This window comes from Nomascus leucogenys, chromosome 7b (genome assembly GCF_006542625.1).
Source record: "Nomascus leucogenys isolate Asia chromosome 7b, Asia_NLE_v1, whole genome shotgun sequence".
NCBI classification, from domain to species: Eukaryota; Metazoa; Chordata; class Mammalia; order Primates; family Hylobatidae; genus Nomascus; species Nomascus leucogenys.
The window spans coordinates 103,896,712-103,918,308 of NC_044387.1; the positions used below are offsets into that span (position 1 = coordinate 103,896,712).

The window sequence follows — 21,597 nt, forward strand, 5'->3', positions numbered from 1 at the left end:
TGGTCAACTGGGATTGAAGAGGAAATCAATTAGTTTGTAGTTTTAAATATATAGTGAGTTTTTAACAGTTCAGAGCGTTTTAACAACATATTCTAGGACTGAAAAAGTGATTTAACTAATGAACATTTCATACACATTTTACATAATTAAATGTGTAAAATGTCTTCAGCAGTTTATCTACAAGGGAATTTAGAAAACATGCTTAACATGAATTAGTGGGCTAATAAAGTAACCGTTGTTTGTAACTTAGTGCAGTTAACTTCTCAGTCAACTTCTGCTTCCAAACTAGATAGAAAAATATTTTGGAAGTTGAAGAATAACAATTTCTAAAAGATGCAGTAGTAATGATCCCACCCTTATGCTGTGGTCACAGTGTAATCAGAGTACTCTTCTACAGTGGGAGCATTGATGAGTTACATTGTAACATTCTGTAAAAGTGATAAAGAATTTAGCCAGTTGGTATGAATAAACTCTAGAAGGTGGGAACATTATCCTAGAATATATATCAAGAGGAAATATCTGTAATACTAATTAAATTACAACATTTATTTTGTTACAGCTGGAAAAAATGTTGTATGTTCGCTGTGGAACGGTGGGTTCCAGAATGTTTCTTGTATATGTTTCTTACCTGATAAATACAACCGTTGAAGAAAAAGAAATTGTTTGCAAGTGTCACAAGGTATTTTTTTTATAGCTTCTTTATGAAGCATCATATGTGGACTATTCCCATTTTGTGTTATTTTAGTTTACCTATAAAATAAGCATAAAATAAGCAGTTTAGGTGCTTATAGTCTGTTATAAATTTTAATTAAACTTTTTAAAAAATCACTTATATTGAGATTTGTTTAGGCTGGCATTCACTGCTCAAACATTAAACAGAAAATTAGCTTATATGGCTTTTCTTTTTTTTTTTTTGAGGCGGAGTTTTGCCCTTGTTGCCTAGGCTGGAGTGCAGTGGCACGATCTTGGCTCACTGTGACTTCCACCTCCCGGGTTCAAGCGATTCTCCTGCCTCAGCCTCCCGAGTAGCTGGGATTACAGGCATGCACCACCATGCCCAGCTAATTTTTTGTATTTTTAGTAGAGACGGGGTTTCTCCATGTTGGTCAGGCTGGTCTTGAACTCCCAACCTCAGGTGATCTGCCCACCTTGGCCTCCCAAAGTGCTGGGATTAGAGGCGTGAGCCACTGGGCCCGGCCTATATGGCTTTTCATATAGAGGATCAATAGGTTTGAGATCTCAAGCAAATCACACATGAGATAAAATCTGTAAGTTGACTTATATATAGAAGGTTCTGGAGAAAAGGAGGTCTCCCTTTGAAAAGCATTTTTGTGTTATTAAAAAATACTGGTAAAAATTGTTTTTGGTAAGTGCACATAGAAGTGGAAATAGGAACGATCACAGTTACAGTTCACAACTCGAAGGCAACTGCTAACTCTCTGTATTTCTTATTGGTCTCTTTTCTATTTCTAGAGATTTTTAACAGGCCATGTTTCTAAATAGATTTAACTGTGCTGTATGTAATGTTTATGTTCTCTTTTGTTAGTAGAACATTGTGATATTTGGTATCTTCTTGGTCCTGACAGTAATGTTTTTTTCTCTTAGGAATTGGGTCCTCAGCCCAGCAGAGGAGAAGGCCTATAGCAATTTGGGGATTTGTAGTTTTGTTACTGCACAGAGTCTGGGCTGTGGGCTATTTACTAGTCATTGGGAAAGAAAACCTTCTCAAAATTGTTAGTATTTCCCAAGTGGGAGAGAAGAAGGCATGTAATGTACTGTTGAAAATTTCTCATAGCCTGGTATAATACATAGAGTCCTATATGGTGGCTTAGGAGATAAGGGTGCCAGTCTTAGCACATTATATGTATTATCTCATTTGATTTTTCTAACAAGCCTGTGAGGATTATGAAACTGGGACTTAAAGAGACTGCATGAGTTGAGCATCCCAAATCCGAAAATTCAAAATCCAAAACGTTCCAAAATCTGAAACTTTTTGAGTGCCAGCATGACACTCAAAGGAAACGCTCCCAGGAGCATTTTGGACTTGGAATGCTCAGCCAGTAAGTATAATCCAAATATTCCCAAATCCAAAAAATCTGAGACACTGGGCCCCAAGCATTTCGGAAAACCTGTATAACTTTCCCAAGGTCACATCATTAGGTTCAAGGTCACAGAGCTAGTAAGTATGTATTGAGCCAGGATTAGAATTCAGCTCTGTCTGGCATTACAGCCTGAGCTTTTAACCAGTATGATCTTTTTTAAAGGTTTCTTACCAAGAGGTTGTGTTATTTGTTTTGAAAGATGAAATAACCCCATTGTTTTTTTTTTCTTTTTTCTTTTATTTTTTTATTTTGACATGGGGTCTCACTGTGTTGCCCAGCTTGGAGTGTAGTGGCACGATCTTGGCTCACTGCAGCCTCCACCTCCGGGGTTCAAGCAATCCACCCATCTCAGCCTCCCGAGTAACTGGGACTACAGGTGTGCACCACCACACTCAGCAAATTTTTTGTATTTTTGGTAGAGACAGGGTTGTGCCATGTTGCTCAGGCTGGTCTCGAACTCCTGAGCTCAAGCAATTTGTCCACCTCAGCCTCCCAAAGCTGGAATTACAGGTGTGAGCCACCGTGCCCACCCACCATTGTTTTTCTAACAGACTCTTTTAGAAAGGAGATGTAGCATGTTGGTTAAGAGTGTAGGCTCCATGACCTCATCTTAAAGTGGCAATCATAATAGCACTTGTTTCCTTGTGTGATTATGAACATTACATAATACACGTATATGGATGATAGCAGTGTCTGTCACATTACATTATTATCTTTCTTATTAGTCATTTTGAGTTGAGGTGTAGTAAGAACTTAGACAAAAGGAAGACCCTAGCTTTGTGGAACATCTGATTCCTCCTCTGTAAAATGGTGATGATGCCTGCCCTGCCCACTTCATTAGATCCAGAGATAAATAATGTATAAGAAAACACTTTAGCCAGGTGCCGTGGTTCACTCCTGTAGTACCAGCACTTTGGGGTTCTGAGGCAAGAGGATCACATGAGGCCAAGAGTTCAAGACTAGCCTGAGCAACATAGCAAGACCCCATCTCTAAAAAAATAAAATACGGTAGCCGGGCATAGTAGTGCGCCTGTAGTCCCAGCTACTCAGGAGGATCACTTGAGCCCGGGTGTTTTAGGCTGCAGTGATCTGTCATGGTGCCACTGTCCTCCATTCTGGTTGCCAGAGTGAGACCCTGTCTCCAAAAAAAAAAAAAATAGTACTCAGTTCTCTCGACACAGATTTTTACAAATGTTATCTAAAAGAAAGGCCTTTACTTCTTAGTATGTATAATTTGGGATTATTTATTGATCAGTGATTGTATTTTTTAAAACTTTATATAAAAAGATTTAGAAAATCCATGAATGTACCCTTTACATTTTCTTGCAGGATGAAACTGTAACAATTGAAACAGTCTTTCCATTTGATGTTGCCGTTAAATTTGTTTCTACCAAGGTATGTTTCTTTGAGGCATACTAGAAATCATTTAGGTTATAAAAATGGACTGAAATGATAAAATGGATGAATGTAATTCCCGACAGACCTTTTGTCTTCATTTGTGACAGTTTGAGCACCTGGAAAGGGTTTATGCTGACATCCCCTTTCTGTTGATGACGGACCTCTTAAGTGCCTCACCCTGGGCCCTCACTATTGTTTCCAGTGAGCTCCAGCTTGCTCCATCTATGACCACAGTGGACCAGCTAGAGTCTCAAGTGGACAATGGTGAGTCTTTGGTTCATTCCCACTCAAAGAGCAGGAGAATTGTGCGCATGCGTGTGTGTGTGTGTGTATAAGCTGGCAATGGAAGAGTTAATTAGCTTTTTGCTAAGTGAGGGAACTTGAGACCTGTACTCGTGAAAGCAAATGCATATGGAATTAAAGTGGAATTAGTGTCATTTATAACACCATTTGCTTGAGTATACCTAATTTTAAAAGGTCAGACTTTTTTCCTACTCTAAGGAAGTTATACTTTGAAAATGTATTTCACAAAAAGAATTCTTTTTTCATTTTTGAACTTTTTAAAGATTTTTTTCTCATTAACTCTTAATGTTTACTGTTTTTCATAACTTGAAATGAGAAAAGGTATTTATTAAAGAAACTTTGGAAAATATAGAAAAATAGAAGATAAATTTTCTGAGTCACCCAACTAAAACAATTTTTAAGACTGATTCAAACCCAGGACAACACCTTTCTGGTTTTAAAAAGTACTAATAATATCTTTTGCTTTCAGGATGTCTTCATGAGTTTTTTTTCATCTCTCCTTGAAACTTGGTTTTCTCTTGCGTGTTTGGAAATCATTGTCTCTGTCCTACTTTGTTTTTCTGTCTCCTTCCCTTTTTCCTTATTGTGCTAATTGTGAATAATGAGCTTTAGGGTCAGACTGAACTAGATTCAGTTCTCAGCCCTACAACATGCTCTTTTGTGAACTTGGATGGTTCCTTTCATCACTTCTTAGAGTCAAATAGGATGATGTATGTGAATTAAGTAATATATATGAGAAAATATGAAATATCTTAGCTCAGTGCTCATTTTCTAACAGCTCGATAAAAGCTGGTTATTTGTGCATTCTTGCTGATTCCTTTTCTTTCAGTGTTGGTCATTTCCAGTATCCTGACGTTGGTTCTCTTGTTCTTTCTCTACAAGTCTTCAGCTGCCACACGACCTTAGGCTGCTGCATTCCCTCGTCCAGTTGGAGGGGTTGTCTAGTTGGAAGGGTTGTTGTACATACACTTGATCTAAGCTGGAAACTGCAGAGAAAAACTACACTCCTTCACACGCACATCCATCCTTCACACCCACATCCAAACATTTTTCGAATCCAGCTTTTCATCTCCATTCTCGGTGCCATCCTCACCATTTCTCTCACCTGGTCTATAGAACTGGTCCTTAACTGTTTTCTTCCTTGGCAGTCATTCTCTTCCCTATCCTGCCTTTCATATTGCCACTACAGTTTGTGACACACTGGACCTCACCTGGTCAGGCTCTGGCTGACCTTCCCAGCTGCCTCTACCCCAGGCTGTCTGCTGCCCTTTGCTCTCTCCCAGGTTTAAACCAAGACAAACTTAGGGCATTCGTCCAACATTGCCCCCAGGTACTTTTGAACATATCTTTGGAACTTTTGTCTAAAACCTTCTTCATCTTTTTCAACCTGTTGAATTCTGGCTTGCTCTTCAGGGCTCTTGTAAACTTGAACTTCTTGTTCCTCCCAAGCAGGGCTAAGTACTCTTCCTTCTTTACTCCCATGGTGTTTGATACATACCTACATTGTAACACTTAACATATTATATTGCGATTTCTTATTTGTAAATATGGCTCCCTTACTAGACTGTGTGTTCCCTTAGAACCTGAGCTGTGTCTTACTCATCTTCATATTGCCAGCATCATAGTACTTAGCTAATAAGTGTTTACTAAATTAAGGAATAATCTCTGGCTTGAACTTCTAGTATATTAGTTTGTAACTGCTGCTATAACAAACAACCACAAAGTTAGTGGCTTAAAATGACACAGATTCAACTATATTAAAGTTCTACAGGTTAGAAGTCCAAAAAACAAGGTGTCAGCCTGGTTGCATTCCTTCTGGAGGCTCTCAGGGAAAATCTGTTTTCTTTGCCTTCTCCAGCTTATAGAGGCCACCTACACTCCTCTGCATGTGGCTCCTTCCTCTGTCTTCAAAACCAGCAGTGTAGCTCTTCTTTGTCACAAATTGACTACCTAATGTTAATTGTTAATAAACATTGTGATCATTTTGTTTAACTTCTTAGAATTAAGGAGAACTTTGGTAGAGTTTAATATGAATGGCCCAGGTGTTTCAAAAGGCGATCTCTAGAGGCTCAAATTGATGTATGTTTTATTTACTGGGCTACAATATCATTTCCAAGTCTTTAACATTACATAAAAATACTTAATTAAAGCAAAGGTTGATCCAGCTTTTTTCCCTTTCACTGCTGTTATCTGTCCACAATCAGACCTCCATTAATCTGTCACAACCGTCTTTATTAGAAAACCATAAAAATAGCCTAATGTTTAGAAACTTTGTTGTTGTTATTCCTTCGGAGTTTCACTCACAGATTGCTAAAATTGCCATTAAATAAGTACTGTTGCCTGCTTGCATTTGAAGCTGAGGCATTGCAGGCTCTGGAGAGCTGAAAGGTGGAGAAGACTTGGTTTGAATGGGCGCTTATCTTGTCATGAGGGAGTTTGCTATAAAATTGGCAGGAGGAAAGCGTTCTTGCACAGAGGTGAATGGCCATGTGAGGCAATAGTGAGGCGGTGTGAGTGCTATTAGTAATACAGGCTGAGTATCTCTTACCTGAAATGCTTGGTACTAGAAGTGTTTCAGATTTCGGATTTTTCAGATTTTGGAATATTTGCATTATACTTAGTGGATGAGCATCCCGCATCTAAAAATCTGAAATCTGAAATGCTTTAAAGAACATTTCCTCTTTTAAAAAAAAATTTATTTTCATTTTGGAGCCAAGGTCTCACTCTGTCACCCGGGCTGGAGTGCAGTGGCAGGATCGTGGCTCACTGTAGCCTCGGACTCCTGGGCTCAAGCTATTTTCCCACCTCAGCCTCCCAAGTAGCTGGGACCACAGGTGCACGCCACTACCCCTGGGTAATTTTTAAATTATTTATAGCGATGAGATCTCCCTGTGTTGCCCAGGCTGGTCTCAAACTCCTGCAGCTCAAGCAGTCCTCCCACCTTGGCCTCCCTAAGTGAGATTACAAGTGTGAGCCACCACACCTGGATGCACTTCCTTTTAGAATAACCTTTGCGTGTTGTGTTGGCACTCAATAATTTCAGATTTTGAAGCATTTTGGTTTCAGATTTTTAGATTAGGGATGGTCAACCTGTGTGTATTTACTCAGAGAAAGCCACAATTTTCTGGAATGATATTTTGAGTGCTTTAACTGAAATTTTCTATTTTCTTTTTCTCTACCCCAAAGTGTTTACTTTGGAGGCATGAAATAATTTGGAAAAGGAAAAACAATCACCATAAGATATTGATTCTGTCTCTAAGCTTTTCGTATTCATTAGTTTCCATAGGACTTTCTTGCAGATATACAGATGCCTCATTGGATTTTATTGTGATGGAATATTGATACATTAGCAAAAATAGTGAACTTCGTGACCTTGAAAAAGTCATTTAACATCTCTGAACCCTACTTTCTAAGTCTCTACAAGTAATATATAGTGGGTGAGGTGTTCTTTTTTTGTTCTGTTACTTGGATGTGAAACTCTCCTTTCATAGATGAAACCATTGCATAAGGAGTGTAAAGACTTTTCCCTATAGTTATCTTACAGACTGGAGAGAGTGCTAGTGAATGCTTTTGTCTTCAATGCCCATCTCTTGGAAATGTTGAAGGTGGAGTGGCAACCGGGCATTATATTATCTCTTGGAAAAGGTAAGAATTATTTCAATCCTGTCTTTTCTTCAATGTCTTTGTTATTCTGACACCTTTATTATTCATCTTTGTCACTTAATATTTGAGAGTTTCTGTCATTCTGAAGAGCAGAAGTCACGTGGATATGAACACAAACCTGAAAAAAAAAATTAAAGCTGAATTTGTGCTTGTCATAATTTGTGACTTATATGCTATTGAAATTTTAGCCAAACTAAATCTGTACACAAAGGATGTATGTGTAAGAATGTTCATGGGCTGGGTGCAGCGGCTCACACCTGTAATCCCAGCACTTTTGTAGACCTAGGTGGGAGGATCGCTGGAGCTCAGGAGTTTGAGACCAGCCTGGGCAACATGGCAAAACCCTGTCTCTACAAAAAATACAAAAATTAGCCGGGCTTGTTGATGCACACCTGTAGTCCCAGCTACTCAGGAGGCTGAGGTGGGAGGATGACTTGAACTCAAAAAGTGGAGGTTTCAGTGAGCTGAGATTGTGCCACTGCACTCTAGCCTGGGCAACAGAGCAAGACCCTGTTAAAAAAAAAAAGTTCTTAGCAGCATTGATTGTAATAGGAAAAAAATGGGGAGCGGGGGAAACCGTAAATACCCATCAATAGAAAAGAATAAATTGTGGCACATTCATATAGTGTAATACTGTATTTCAGTGAAATGAATGAACCAGAGCTACACCATCAACATCTTAAGGTAAAGTGAACAAAGCAAGCTACTGATGAGAATATGAATAAATTGCATTTATATGACATTGAAAAACATGCTATGTATTTCTTAGGACTACATACATAATTTGGAAAAGTATAAAATACATAGGATTGATAAATACCCAATTCAGGATAGTGGTTACCTTTGGGGTAGGGGGATACAAGCAGGAAGGGCTCTGCAGGAAGATTCAATTGTATCATTGTAATTTCTTTCTTAGACTGGGAAGTGGATACATGATATTCATGTGTTATCCTGTTGGTGAGGCTTAGTTATTTTCAGAAATTTTAAAACAAGGAATAAAATGTATTACTTAAAAATGAGAAAGGAATCAGAAGATATTAGTTTTAAGGGAATGTTTATACAACTCAGAGTAATGAGTAGGAAGATCTGAATGTTATGGCTGTCATGAAAAAGTTATAAATTATCAAAATTGACTAAAGGAAAAATTTTTTAACCTAAACCAGTAACTGGAGGAAATTCATGAAATTGCCTTCAAAGAATATATGTTTAGTATATGTAATTGCATGGTATGATTTATTGTTTTCATGTTATAAATTACATGCAAAGCATAGAACAAGAAGGAAAATTCCCTGGATTTGTTCGTGAAGAGCACCCATACCTAAACCTGACAAAGGCAGAAAATAAAAAAGACAACTGTAGGCCAGCAGTTCTCAAACTTTTTGGTCTCAAGACACCTTTACACTTTGAAAAATCATTGAGAACCCTAAACAGCTTATTTATGTTAGTTATATGCGTAAATATTTACCATGTTGGAAACTAAAGCAGAAACTTTTTAAGAATGGAGAAATATGTAATTTTACTAAGAAGTAAATAAACCTTTCTTTTCCCCATTCCTGAATTTACTATATTGATGTTTAGTTTTATTTTTTTGTTTGCAGGTGTCAAAACAGCATTTTAAAGGCACTGCTGAATTATTCCATCATACTACAGTATTACTACAGGGATACATCCATTTCTTATTGATGAGGGCTTAGATGCTTTGCCTGTTGCTTTTGCTCTGTGATAGTTTGCACATCATGTCAGCTGTTCCACCCTTAGACTCACAAGGGATTTCCCTGGCACCACCCCTGTAGTTCCCACTTTAGCTGTACCACAGGGAAAATATTTAACAGTTTCATAATGTTACTTCACCTCCATAAATATTGGAACACCACTGTGTTTGTTGATAGTAAAATACATTTAGTTCTTCAGTTTCTACTATATACGTATAGTGAGTTACAACAGTGCTCTTCAAAGTGGTCTGGGGCCCACCTGTAAACCATCCTCAGTGAGTTAAGGAATTTGTGTCATAACGTAAATCACTGCACTGTTCCTGAATTGAGAAAGTCTTGCTACCAAAACACTGTATTGAATGGTGTGGGTCATGATTGACAGTCTGACATACCTCCTGACTTATTCCCCACTGGTGACACACAGCAGCCCTGGGTTATAACAGTTTGTTAATTGGAAATACTCAGAAGTGTGATTTTAAAAGCTCTTAACTTCACAAAACTATTTCCTTTAATAATGTTTTGGGAGGCCTGGTGCGGTGGCTCACTCCTGTAATCCCAGCACTTTGGGAGGCTGAGGCAGGTGGATCACCTGAGGTCAGGAGTTTGAGACCAGGCTGGCCAACATGGCAAAACCTCATTTCTGTTAAAAATACAAAAATTAGCTGGGCGTGGTGGCACGTGCCTGCAGTCCCAGCTACTCAGGAGGCTGAGGCAGGAGAATCACTTGAACCTGGGATTGGAGGTTGCGGTGAGCCAAGATTACACCATTGCACTCCAGCCTGGGTGAGTGAGACTGTCTCAAAAAAAAAAAAAAAAAAAAAAAAAAAATTGGCCGGGCGCATGCCTGTAATCCCAGCACTTTGAGAGGCAGATCAGGAGGTCAGGAGATCAAGACCATCCTGACTAACAAGGTGAAACCCCATCTCTACTAAAAATACAAAAAATTAGCCAGGCGTGGTGGTGGGTGCCTGTAGTTCCAGCTACTTGGGAGGCTGAGGCAGGAGAATGGTGTAAACCTGGGAGGCAGAGCTTGCAGTGAGCCAAGATTGCGCCACTGCACTCCAGCCTGGGCAACAGAGCGAGACTCCATCTCAAAAAAATAAAATAATAATAATAATAATAATGTTTTGGGAAATGGATAAGTAACGTATTTCCTTTGAAACTAGTTGGTGAATACATGTTTCCTGTTTTTGATGAACTTCTTTCATAGTTTAAAAAGAGTTTAAAAAGATGACCTCTTCCACCACAGGACCTCAGCAATGGAAAACATCCCTGTCATCACAACTGTCATCACTCTGCCGCATGTGATTGTGGAGAATATCCCTCTCCATGTGAATGCAGGTAGCGGAATTAACATTTTACTTGATATTACTTGACCCAATAATAATAGTTATTTTAACCTCTAAGAGTTTAGTTACTTTAACATTCTATTATGAAAGTTTTTCAACATTTGTAAAAGTAGCTTATGGCCAGTCTTGTTTCATCTCTACTTCTACACACTCCTCCTACACCTGTTATTTTGAAACAAATCCCTAAATACAAAGCCATAAATACTTTGATATGCCTGTTTTAAAAATAATGGCTATTTAAAAAAATATAATTACAGTACCATTATCACGACTTTAAAAATTAGCAGTAATGTCTTAATGTCATCAAATTCCAATGTTGAAATTTTCCTAGTTAACTCTGGATGTTTTTTCAGTTTATTTTGAGGACTATACACTGCAATTGATGGATAAGTCTTATACTATCCTATAACCTATAGGTAGGCAGATAGGTTGACTGCCTCTCTCTCCGCCATACCCTCTCTCCTCTCCCCCCAACCATTAACCCCTGCATCACCTCTTCCAATACCACTTTCTCTACCATTTTGTCCATCTTCTCCCTCCCCCCATCTCCTCCTTGCTGAAGAAACTAAGTCGTTTGTCCTATAGAGTTTCCCACAGCCTGGATTTTGGAGATTACATAGTGCTGTTTTTAAATGTTTCTCTGTCCCTATAAATTGGCAGCCTGTCTGTAGGCTTGATCAGATTCAGGGTCAAGTTTTTGGCAAGAATACTTCATAGTGTATGTGCTCCCACCAGGAGGCAGGTAACATCTGTCCATCATTTTTTCTTTACTGGAATACTTTATCAAGAGAAACTTCCCTTTATCAACTGTTTGGTTATCCTAATGTCTGTAATTTGAAAAAACTGTTTATAGTGCCCACTTTAACAGCATATATGTAAAATGGGAATGGTGCAGAGATGAGCATGGCCCCATGCAAGGATGACACCCCAAATTCATGAAGCCTTCCATGTTTTTGTATCCTAGGAAAAATAACATGGCAGAACTGCCAGAATACACACACACACACACACACACACACACACACACACACCCCAAACAACAGTGTATCCACAAATGAATGAATGAAAGTTTTACTTATAACGTCACTGAAACACAGCTTTTGCTTATTCTAGTTTAGGAACCATGATTGATACTTTGGGAAATCTTTTATGGATTTAAGAAATGATCCCTAAAATACAATTCAGTTCCTGATAGCCAGGACCCTGTCTAGACCAGTCATTTTTAGAAGGACGTTTATTTCCTTAGCCTGTTTTATCATAGTCCTATTGCTGTTGTCCAATCAAAGAATTTTCTTATCTGGCAAGAGTACAGTAACATCATTAATTTAAATGATACTGTGTCCGTTGAATGAGATTCATTTGCAAAACGAAGCCATAAGTGGGGAGCTATTTTTTAAACCAAGAGAAATGTGTCGTCTTTCTCTGTAGATCTGCCATCATTTGGGCGTGTCAGAGAGTCCTTGCCTGTCAAGTATCACCTACAGAATAAGACCGACTTAGTTCAAGATGTGGAAATTTCTGTGGAGCCCAGTGATGCCTTCATGTTCTCAGGTCTCAAACAGGTACAGGTCATATCTTGTGATGCTTATGTTGACACAAAAGTGCACCAGGAAACAGAGAGCTGTACCTTTAGTTTTTGTGAATGAACTGAGTAAAGCTGACTGTGGTCCCTGTTGTTTTGGTAATAGTGAATTTTTAAGCACCTTAAGTGCAGCTACCTATAAAGGTGGGTTACCCTTGTCACATCATTGAGATCAGACATGTGGGTTCTTCTTATAAAACAAAAGTCCACAAATCCTTGGACTATATTATAATATGTTATAATTCCTGAAAAACTTAAAAATATCCCCTTATTACTGATGAGTGTGTGTGTTTGTGTGTGTGTGTGTGTGTGTGTGTGTCAGGCCTGGAGACTTCACTGTCCTAATATTAACAGCCCATTTTTCTATCAGTGAAGTTTTATAGAAATTTTGATTTTGCGTAGAATATACTTAACCATTGGTGTGTTTAGATACAATTTTGTTTCTATACTTTAAATTATCTAGATTTTTTTATTCGTTCAGTCAAATCAGAGTTGGAAAAGTTCCTCAAGTTTTTAAGTGAGCAAACAAAATACCCAGGCAAAACCATGCTTCAGTGAGAGTCCTGTCCTTCACTGTCAGAGGGATAACAGAGATGCCCCTCCAAAGTCAGGAAATACTTTTCAATTAACAAGGGCGTAATTAGAGAACAAATGTGTCTTCACACCTGGAAACGTCTATCCTGACTAATCAACTGCTCTGCATATTCCAAGTGCTGTGTTTGTTGTTAAATGCAAAATAGAATTTTATATGCTGTATGCTGTATGTTCAGCTACTGTTTTATATTTATAATATACAGTATTAAATATACCAACTATAATATTTACAAATGAGTAAGCTTTTTTCTTGAGTGTCTTGATTTTTTCCAGGTGTTGACTTATATAAATAGTGAGAAATATAAGGATGCTAAAATCTTACCAGTTTGTATACTTTTTAAAAGTATTGTCAAAGATTTTCAAAACATCTTTTTTTTTTCCTCCTGCAGTTAGTTAACACAAAGGTAAAATCCTTAAAAGAAAACAGAAACAACTAAATAAATTAGAACTAATTTGTCTTGTATTGGCATAATGTCTACAAGTAGTTACTCTTTTACAAATTATCCCTTTACATATTGTGAACATAAAATCTACCTGGGCTAAGACAGAGAAAATATTCACCTGCCTAGAGTTCTCATTCTTTAGGAGGTGTAAGTTACTCATTGTAGGTCTTGGTAGAAACTGAGAAATCTTGCATATATTTTTTACACATTTCCTGTCTGCCATGTCCTAAACTCATACTAATTCAGCCCTACACTTTGGAATCTTTTTGGAAGTTGGACTAGGAGAGAGTGAATATTTCACTAGAAGGATTTGGTTATCCAATCTTTTGTAAATAATTGAGGGTAACAACATATAGATATTGCACATATGTGTATTTGATTATCTTTCTCTGTGACTTTTTATGATGCAGATTCGATTACGTATCCTCCCCGGCACAGAGCAGGAAATGCTATATAATTTCTATCCTCTGATGGCTGGATACCAGCAGCTGCCGTCTCTCAACATCAACTTGCTTAGATTTCCTAACTTCACAAATCAGCTGCTCAGGCGTTTTATACCTACCAGTATTTTTGTTAAGGTAAAGCTTAGCAATTTTCTGCTTTTTAAATTCAAAGTCTTAAAAACAAACAGACTTCTTTTTCATGTAAACTTTACTGAACAGTATTTTGAGACCAACAGTGATAGTTTTGCCTTTTATTATATGTATTTGGCAATATTGCTATTCATTTCTATAGTTACTTTTTATAGAATCTAATTTCAAAGATTTGTATTTCCTTAGGTAAATAATGATTTATCTTCATAATATCCTTAAGCATATTTTCTCTTTGGTTTAGTAAAGTATGCTTTCAAATTGTAATTTGTTTGTAACTAGTCTTTCATCAAAGTGAATTAACTTTAAATATCCTTAAACTTTTCTGATTCCCTGTAACTGTGTAATACTGGATTTAGCTCTCTTCTGAAAATGATCCTCTCTCAGAAACTACACTCTGATTTAATGTTTTTTTTTTTTATAATTACACAATTTCCAGATTCGTACAATAAAAGAATACGTAGGATGGGCAGTGTGTAACAGAGTGAATTGGAGGGACGAGTGGTTCATTTAGCTCAGCAGCCCACCTCTGATTGTCACTCCCCGATACCTAAATAAGAGCCATCTCCACATGCTTCTGGTGTCCGTCTAGCATACATATACATGAACATACATATACATGAATACATGTCACTGCTGTGCGCCCTCTTTTAAGTTTCTACCCTCATGTGGAATGACAGTTCATATTACTCACTACTTCCTTTTTTGTGTCTGTCTTATTCAAGTTTGGGGGAACCGTTCCTTGTTTATATAATCCAGGATTTGATAAATTATCTGTTAATATATTCTCTGTACTCTGCCAGCTTTTATATTTCCAGACTTTTATACAGTTTTTTTCTATGTGTATAAAAATAATTAACCCTCCCAAGCTCCTATTCCACATCATACTTTTAAATTGTGAAAGAGGCAGGGTGTGGTGGCTCACACTTGTAATCCCAGCACTTTGGGAGGCCAAGCCGGGCAGATCACGAGGTCAGAGACCATCCTGGCTAACACAGTGAAACCCTGTCTCTACTAAAAGTACAGAAAATTAGCTGGGCATGGTGGCGGGCGCCTGTAGTCCCAGCTACTCGGGAAGCTGAGGCAGGAGAGTTGCTTGAACCCAGGAGGCGGAGCTTGCAGAGCTTGCAGTGAGTGGAGATTGCACCACTGCACTCCAGCCTGGGTGACAGAGCAAGACACAGTCTCAAAATAAATAAATAAATTGTAAAAGAAAAATCTCATAATTTTGGATCTCCTTGTGTTTAAACAGTGGCTTTTTAAACATTTTCACCAGATCCCTTCAGTCTAAAGACACTTCCATTGGCCCCACACTTCCTTGGTGAAGTCACTCTGCAGGGGATGAGTCTCATGACCGGGTGGGGGAACAGAGGGGAACAGGTGGCCTCCGTAATGTCCCTTTAGCTGTTAGACTTTTTGAAGTTTGCTATTTTTAAACTTAGAAGTACTGTTTGAATCATTTAGAGGTATGTAGACTTGATCATATTCTAGCTGCACAGAAATAGCTTGTTTGAAATACTAGAGTAACTAATACTGAAAAGGAGAGGTTTTTGGTTCCATCAGTTATTCTCTTTCATTCCTTTCTCGGGTGCTCAAGAGACCCAAACCTAATCCCAACTAATGCTCATTCAGTCTTTTGATTTTCTCTCAAGGTAAACCTCTTCTGGGTAGTGTTTAAATTCACAAGGAAAGGTTCCAGAAAATAAACTTTTTTTTTTTTTTTTTTTTTTGAGACAGAGTCTTGCTGTGTTGCCCAGGCTGGAGTGCAGTGGCGCGATCTCGGCTCACTGCAAGCTCTGCCCCCCGGGTTCACACCATTCTCCTGCCTCAGCCTCCCGAGTAGCTGGGACTACAGGTGCCCGCCACCACGCCCGGCCGATTTTTTGTATTTTTAGCAGAGATGGGGTTTCACCCTGTTAGCCAGGATGGTCTACAACTCCCTACCTCGTGATCCGCCCGCCCTGGCCTCCCAAAGTGCTGGGATTCCAGGCGTGAGCCACCACGCCCGGCCTCACTTTTTTGGCATGACTAGCATGCCCTTTTTAACTGCAGGGACCCTTTTCTGAGTACAGGTGCCACCTTCTAGCAACTTGACTGCTGCCGAAAATGTTCACCGGACTCCACAGAGCCAGCTGTTTTATCAGTAGCGAAAACTTATAATTAAAAAATTTTGGCCAGGCGCGGTGGCTCATGCCTGTAATCCCAGCACTTTGGGAGGCCAAGGCAGGCGGATCACCTGAGGTCAGGAGTTCGAGACCAGCCTAGTTAACGTGGTGAAACCCCATCTCTAGTAAAAATACAAAAATTAGCTGGGTGTGGTGATGGGTGCCTGCAATCCCAGCTACTTGGGAGGCCGAGGCAGGAGAACCGCTTGAACCTGGAAGACAGAGGTTGCAGTGAGCTGAGACCATGCCATTGCACTCCAGCCTGGGCAACAGAGTGAGACTCTGTCTCAAAAAAAAAATTGCCATTCCACGGTGTATATATAGCGTACATCTCTCAAAACATCATGTTGTATACCGCAAATGTCTACAGTTTTTTTTTTTACTTGTCACACTAAGGACAGTGGCTGAGGATTACCCTTTCCCACTTATTGGACAATCACTGACTAAAATTTTAGGTCCCAGTGCACCTGTATTAAACTTTAGAGCTGCGCTGTCCAGTATAGCCACTAGCCACATGTGGCTATTGAGATTTCAGTTTAAATTAAGTTTGCTTGGTTACACTGCCACACTTCAAGTGCTTAATAGCTAAATGTGACTAGTGGCTGCCATACTGGACAGTGATGTCCTAGGCAAGGACAAATCCATACTTTTCTTCCTTTGAATAAAAGACTGGTTTTCTAATTGTATGATGCACTCATTTTTTGCTCCTGCTTGTAAAAGCTACATTTGGCAGGAATTTCACTAGCTTGAGCCATGATTTTGTTTCTAAAATTGAGCAGCTTCCATCAGTACTAAAAAAATAGTCAAGAATCAAGGATTGGAAACCTATTTCACTCACTCCATTCCTGCCGTGAATGTCTGGAAGCTATACTTAGCTACGTTTATGTATGGATGTACACACACACCCCTATATACATCTGAACAACCACAGCAGCAACAAACTGAAAACAGGAGTGCTGTCTTCACTGCCTTGGGAATTCCTCAGAATCTTTCTGCTTAAAGCATAGCAAATCACTTTTGATTGTGAACACTCTTCTGTTTTATTTCCTGATCATCTTTCTCCTGCTTTCCCCACAAAGGTCTGCTATTGTATATCTGTATAATAAAATAAAATTATTTGTAAGAATTTTATTCTTTTAGCTACTAGCTGTCCCTCTGGGATGTTGTTAACCTGCCAGAAATTTTACAACTAAAAACAGTTATGATACTTTTATTCATTCTTAGTCTTGACTTTTCTGGCATGGTGTTTTAAATTCTTTCAATCAGTGATCTTAGAGATAGGGCAGTTTTTGTTTTTATCTGCCACTTTTATTCTTGCAGCATGCATTGGAGTTCACTGCAGACACTTTTTCTCAAACAGGAGATTGGGCAACCCTGAGTCCCCAAAAGGAACTTACCTGTCAGCTCAGGCTCTGGGCCTGCTTAAAGCTTGAGACATAGGAGGGCCCTGAGCAAGAGAGAGAGAATAAAACTTATCAGTTAAGCAGGAATGATAAACAAGGTTCCATTCCACATGCCGTCAGCAGGAAATGGCCTGGCAGTAGCTGCTGGAACGCAGGGTTGAGAGAGAAGTACTGACAGAAGAGCATTCTTCGGGTGGAAGTGCAGAGTCAGCTGGTGATGGCCACAGGAGAGGGCGGCTCCCAGCCTGTGCCATGGCCATCCCCAGGTGCAAGTGAAGAAAGAAAGAGGTGGGGTGAAAGGAGGAGAATCACCATATCACCATTTTTGTTTTGATGCTTACATTCATTTATTCTGTTTTTGTAAAACAGTTTCAAGAATTTCAAAATCCTTCCAGTTAATAGAGCTTTTGTTATTATATTATAACTTTGTAAACCCACTTTGTTTTTCCCACTTTAAAGCCACAGGGTCGACTCATGGATGATACCTCTATTGCTGCTGCATGATATTCAAGACCGGCCCTTGGCTGTTGTCACAGAGATGTTGGGCAGAGCTATGCAGGTGTTTCATTGTGAACTCTAGCTTTGATCATGGTAAAAAGTTAATCTTTTCTATTTTTTAATGGATGTTATACCAACTATTCAGAGGAACTCATACTTCAAAAATATTAGGAAAATCTGTCTTATAGTTTCTCTAATAAATATTTGAAATCTCAGTATGACATGAAAGGATGTCAGACCATTGTTATCGTTGAAAATCATTTGATGAATGGTAAATTCTATGAAAAGTGAGTGATTTGCATGTATAAAATCAGGAAAATTAAGCATCCCAAGTATGACTGGACAAAGAGAGCAGATGCACCAATGCCTGTGCCATAAAGTTCCAAATCCCCTATGTGTCTCTTTCAGAGCTGGTCAGACCGGAAATCAATCATTCTCATAAATTCAGTGTGTACTCAGAATACATACACAACAACACAGGGAGTTGTATGACTGATAGGGAAAACTTCCAGAAAGTTTTAATCAAAGCGGTTTAATTAAGGTATCAAAAATATCTTTGCTTACTATCAAAAAGTGTCAAATAGGTTCAGCTTGCAGACAAAATATGGATCATTTATGAAGCAGGTTCATATTTTAGAGGTGTTAATAAAATCCTCATCTGAAAAGATCCAAACTGCAAGGATTTGATTATAAACATAATTTCCTAGACTAAAAGTTTTTGGAAAAGATGCAGGGTCTGAGTCAGGCCTTTTGATTATATTGTGCAGTTTCAAAAGAACTATTTAAAACTCTTGAAAACTCATGTAAATAAAAATCATAGAGTGAAAATTTTATTTGTTAAAATACCTTTTAATAATTTAAAACTACCTGATTTCCTGGAAAATTTTATTATTCAAAAGGTGGAGGCATTGTAAAAAGGAAATAGTGATGTAAATAAACATGTTCGCTTTCAAGTATGCTTGTCTGTCTGTATCTTTTATTTTGAGCCTGTTTGATTTCAGCTTCATGAAACAGCTTTTACTAAGAACACTGTTGCATGAGATACAGTGGCAAGCACAGGATTGAAAATTGGGCTGTGTTCTAGAACTGGCTCTGGTAATATTAGGTGAGACTTGGACAGTGCTATCTTGGGAGGACATGAGCTCCCTGTTGTAACATGGCTTTTCAGGTAGAGGCCATGGAGCATGACTCTAGAGTCCAGCTGTCTAGGATCAAATCCGTCCTCTGCTGCTTTTGTCTGGGTGACGTTGTTCAAGTTCCTTACCCTCTGTGTATCTCAGCATTCTTGTATATAAGATGTAAATAACACCCATCTTATAGGCTTGTTATGAAGGATGATATAGATTCATACATGAGAAGAGCTTGGAACAGTGCCGGACCCAAAGTTATGTACGAGAGTGCTCAGCCAGTGTCATCTGTATTTTTATGGGAAGACTGAAGAGGGTATTCACTTTTCTACTGGAGAGGTCCACGTTATCAGAATTTGTTGATACATTTTCCATAATTTACTACAAATATGAGTATACCCGTGTATGTAAATACATGAAACTATAAACAAGTTTCATAGAATAATGCATTCTATATACTCATATATTTTGTATCCTACTCTGTTTTGTTAAAAAACATCCCTGGTTATAAACCTGATGAACTGATTTCATGACCCACTAATAGAATGTAAAGTGCAGTTTGAAAAATACTGGACCAAGATCTTGAAGGTTCTGTTGAATTCTAAGATGGTCTGATGCAGTGCCTACATAATAAAGATCCCATGTGTTAACACTGCCATAGTCAAACAAGGTACATGTTTGAACAGTGGGCCACTGACATGCACTTTAAAATGATCAACATGGATGGCAGTGGGATTTGTGTACCTGTACGTGCTTCTGTACGGATATCAAACGGGTCTTTTTCTTCTTGATCTTTCTTAGAGTTGGCAATAGAGTAAGCCTTTCTCAACCAGGAATTCTCCCATATCATAAATTCTACTGTGAGTATATTCTATCTACCTATTTTGAAACTGAAAATTCGAATTCAACAATACATGAAGTCATCGTCTACTCTGGGTTCTAAACTCAGAACTGTTAACGGCGTTGCAGGAGCTCTTCATTCACTGAGGCTCCAAGTGTCAGGCAGGACCTCACCCTCTTTCTCCCTGCCTCTGCCAGCAGCCACAGCCATCTGTCCCTCATGAGAATATCTGCCTTTTGTCTTTGACATTTGCTTCTCAGCATTGCTGTCTGCCAGTGTTCGCACCATCCAGGGATACAGTTTTTTAAATAAAGTGTTATAAATTGTGGGGGAGGTGTGTATAAAAGTTTGACTCGTATACATGATGGGATAAGCACCGGTGGATAATCCAAATATTACCAAAAGGAGCATGCAGATGATAATGTGTTTGGGAAGGACAAAATTAGTAATTTGCTTAATTTTATATTTTTGTGATCCTTCAACTTGCAGATTTCATCCCTTCAACTCAGTTTCCTCATAATGTCTTTAGTTCTTTATCTTTGAATTCTTACGAGAATGAAGAGGTTTTACAGAGCATGGCTCTTCAGGTTTTTCAAAATGTTTTCACATTACTGGGAGATTCATTATTTTTGTTCGAATTCAGTCATTTCTTTCATGGACCATGTAATATTTCCACCCAGAGTATAAAAAGCCCACCAGTTGATTCTCTGAAATAATAGCTGTGAAGAATTACAAGCTGTAATTTCCATGTTGATGTTGTAATGAGAAAGGGAGTGCTTTTAAGGAAAGGACAGCAAGCAGACAAGTGAAGTTCACCTTTTAATGGGGAGGGTCCATGCAGTCCCAGCAAATACCCTTCCGAAGCCTCCTCACTTGGCGTTAACATTCAGAAAAGGCACCCAAAGTGTCCCACCTCAGTTTAAAAGTTACACATGGGTTGCATTATTTAATGACAGAGTGGATAAATAGCAGTGACGGTAATTTTCAAAGCAGTTACGTGCATGCAGCATTAGTAATTAGAGATGGTCCAACAAATATGTGATAACCAAATAGAAATGTACACATTATCTCATCTCATTTTTTCATGCCATATGGATTCACCCCACAGAACTAAATCTTCTCTAGCTAAAGCATTATGAATGCATGCTAACTAAAAGCATTCAGTTATATAAGGAAACAAATTCTTAACGTTATTTTATTGTCCCAGTATTCTTACATACCCTTTTTTACACTTACAGATTTGTTCTGAAACATTTCTAATGAGTGACACTCCTGGTGTTCTTTTTTTTTTTTTTTGAGACAGAGTCTCACTCTGCTCATTCTCTTGCCCAGGCTGGAGCGCAGTGGTGTGATCTCAGCTCAGTGCAACATCCACCTCCCTGTTTCAAGCAATTCTCCTGACTTGGCCTCCCTAGTAGCTGGGATTAGAGGTGTGCACCACCATGCCCAGCTAATTTTTGTATTTTTAGTAGAGATGGGGTTTTGCCATGTTGGCCAGGCTGGTCTCAACCTCCTTACCTCGGGTGATCCACCTGCCTCAGCCTCCCAAAGTGCTAGGATTATAGGCGTGAGCCACCGTGCCCGGCCATACTCATGCCATTCTTTGGTGACCATAACCATACCCTTTATTTTAGCGAGCGATGCCATTCTCAGACACACCTACTGAAGAGCTCCATAAAATTCACTAAATGAGTGTGAAATTCCATGTTTTTCATGAAAAAGAAAAATGCATAGTTCAATTGTATTCAAGTTTTCCTTAAAGATCAAACTGGTGAAAAAACATTCCCTTCCACTCGATTTACTTACGCCTGCAAACAAAAGAGAAGG

The 21,597-nt window shown here is 38.7% G+C and overlaps 1 protein-coding gene and 1 non-coding gene across 6 annotated transcripts in view; both read left to right on the forward strand.

The window, feature by feature from the left end:
• Nucleotides 1-18,758, forward strand: part of TRAPPC11 (trafficking protein particle complex 11) — a 53,256-nt gene extending 34,498 nt beyond the window's left edge. For 4 of the 5 annotated variants that reach the window (XM_030816360.1, XM_030816361.1, XM_030816362.1 and 1 more), the window contains 8 exons: nt 560-679; nt 3,432-3,497; nt 3,608-3,764; nt 7,337-7,448; nt 10,428-10,519; nt 11,956-12,089; nt 13,557-13,724; nt 17,764-18,758. In XM_030816360.1, coding sequence (XP_030672220.1) covers nt 560-679; nt 3,432-3,497; nt 3,608-3,764; nt 7,337-7,448; nt 10,428-10,519; nt 11,956-12,089; nt 13,557-13,724; nt 17,764-17,808 — 894 coding nt within the window. In that variant the 3' untranslated portion in view covers nt 17,809-18,758. Of the gene's footprint in view, nt 1-559; nt 680-3,431; nt 3,498-3,607; nt 3,765-7,336; nt 7,449-10,399; nt 10,520-11,955; nt 12,090-13,556; nt 13,725-17,763 lie in introns of those variants that run through there. The other variant, XM_030816363.1, reaches the window with a different exon arrangement.
• Nucleotides 11,380-11,482, forward strand: LOC115836139. Its single transcript, XR_004031134.1, has one exon. It is a non-coding gene; the product is annotated as a U6 spliceosomal RNA (small nuclear RNA).
• Nucleotides 18,759-21,597: the final 2,839 nt, after the last annotated feature.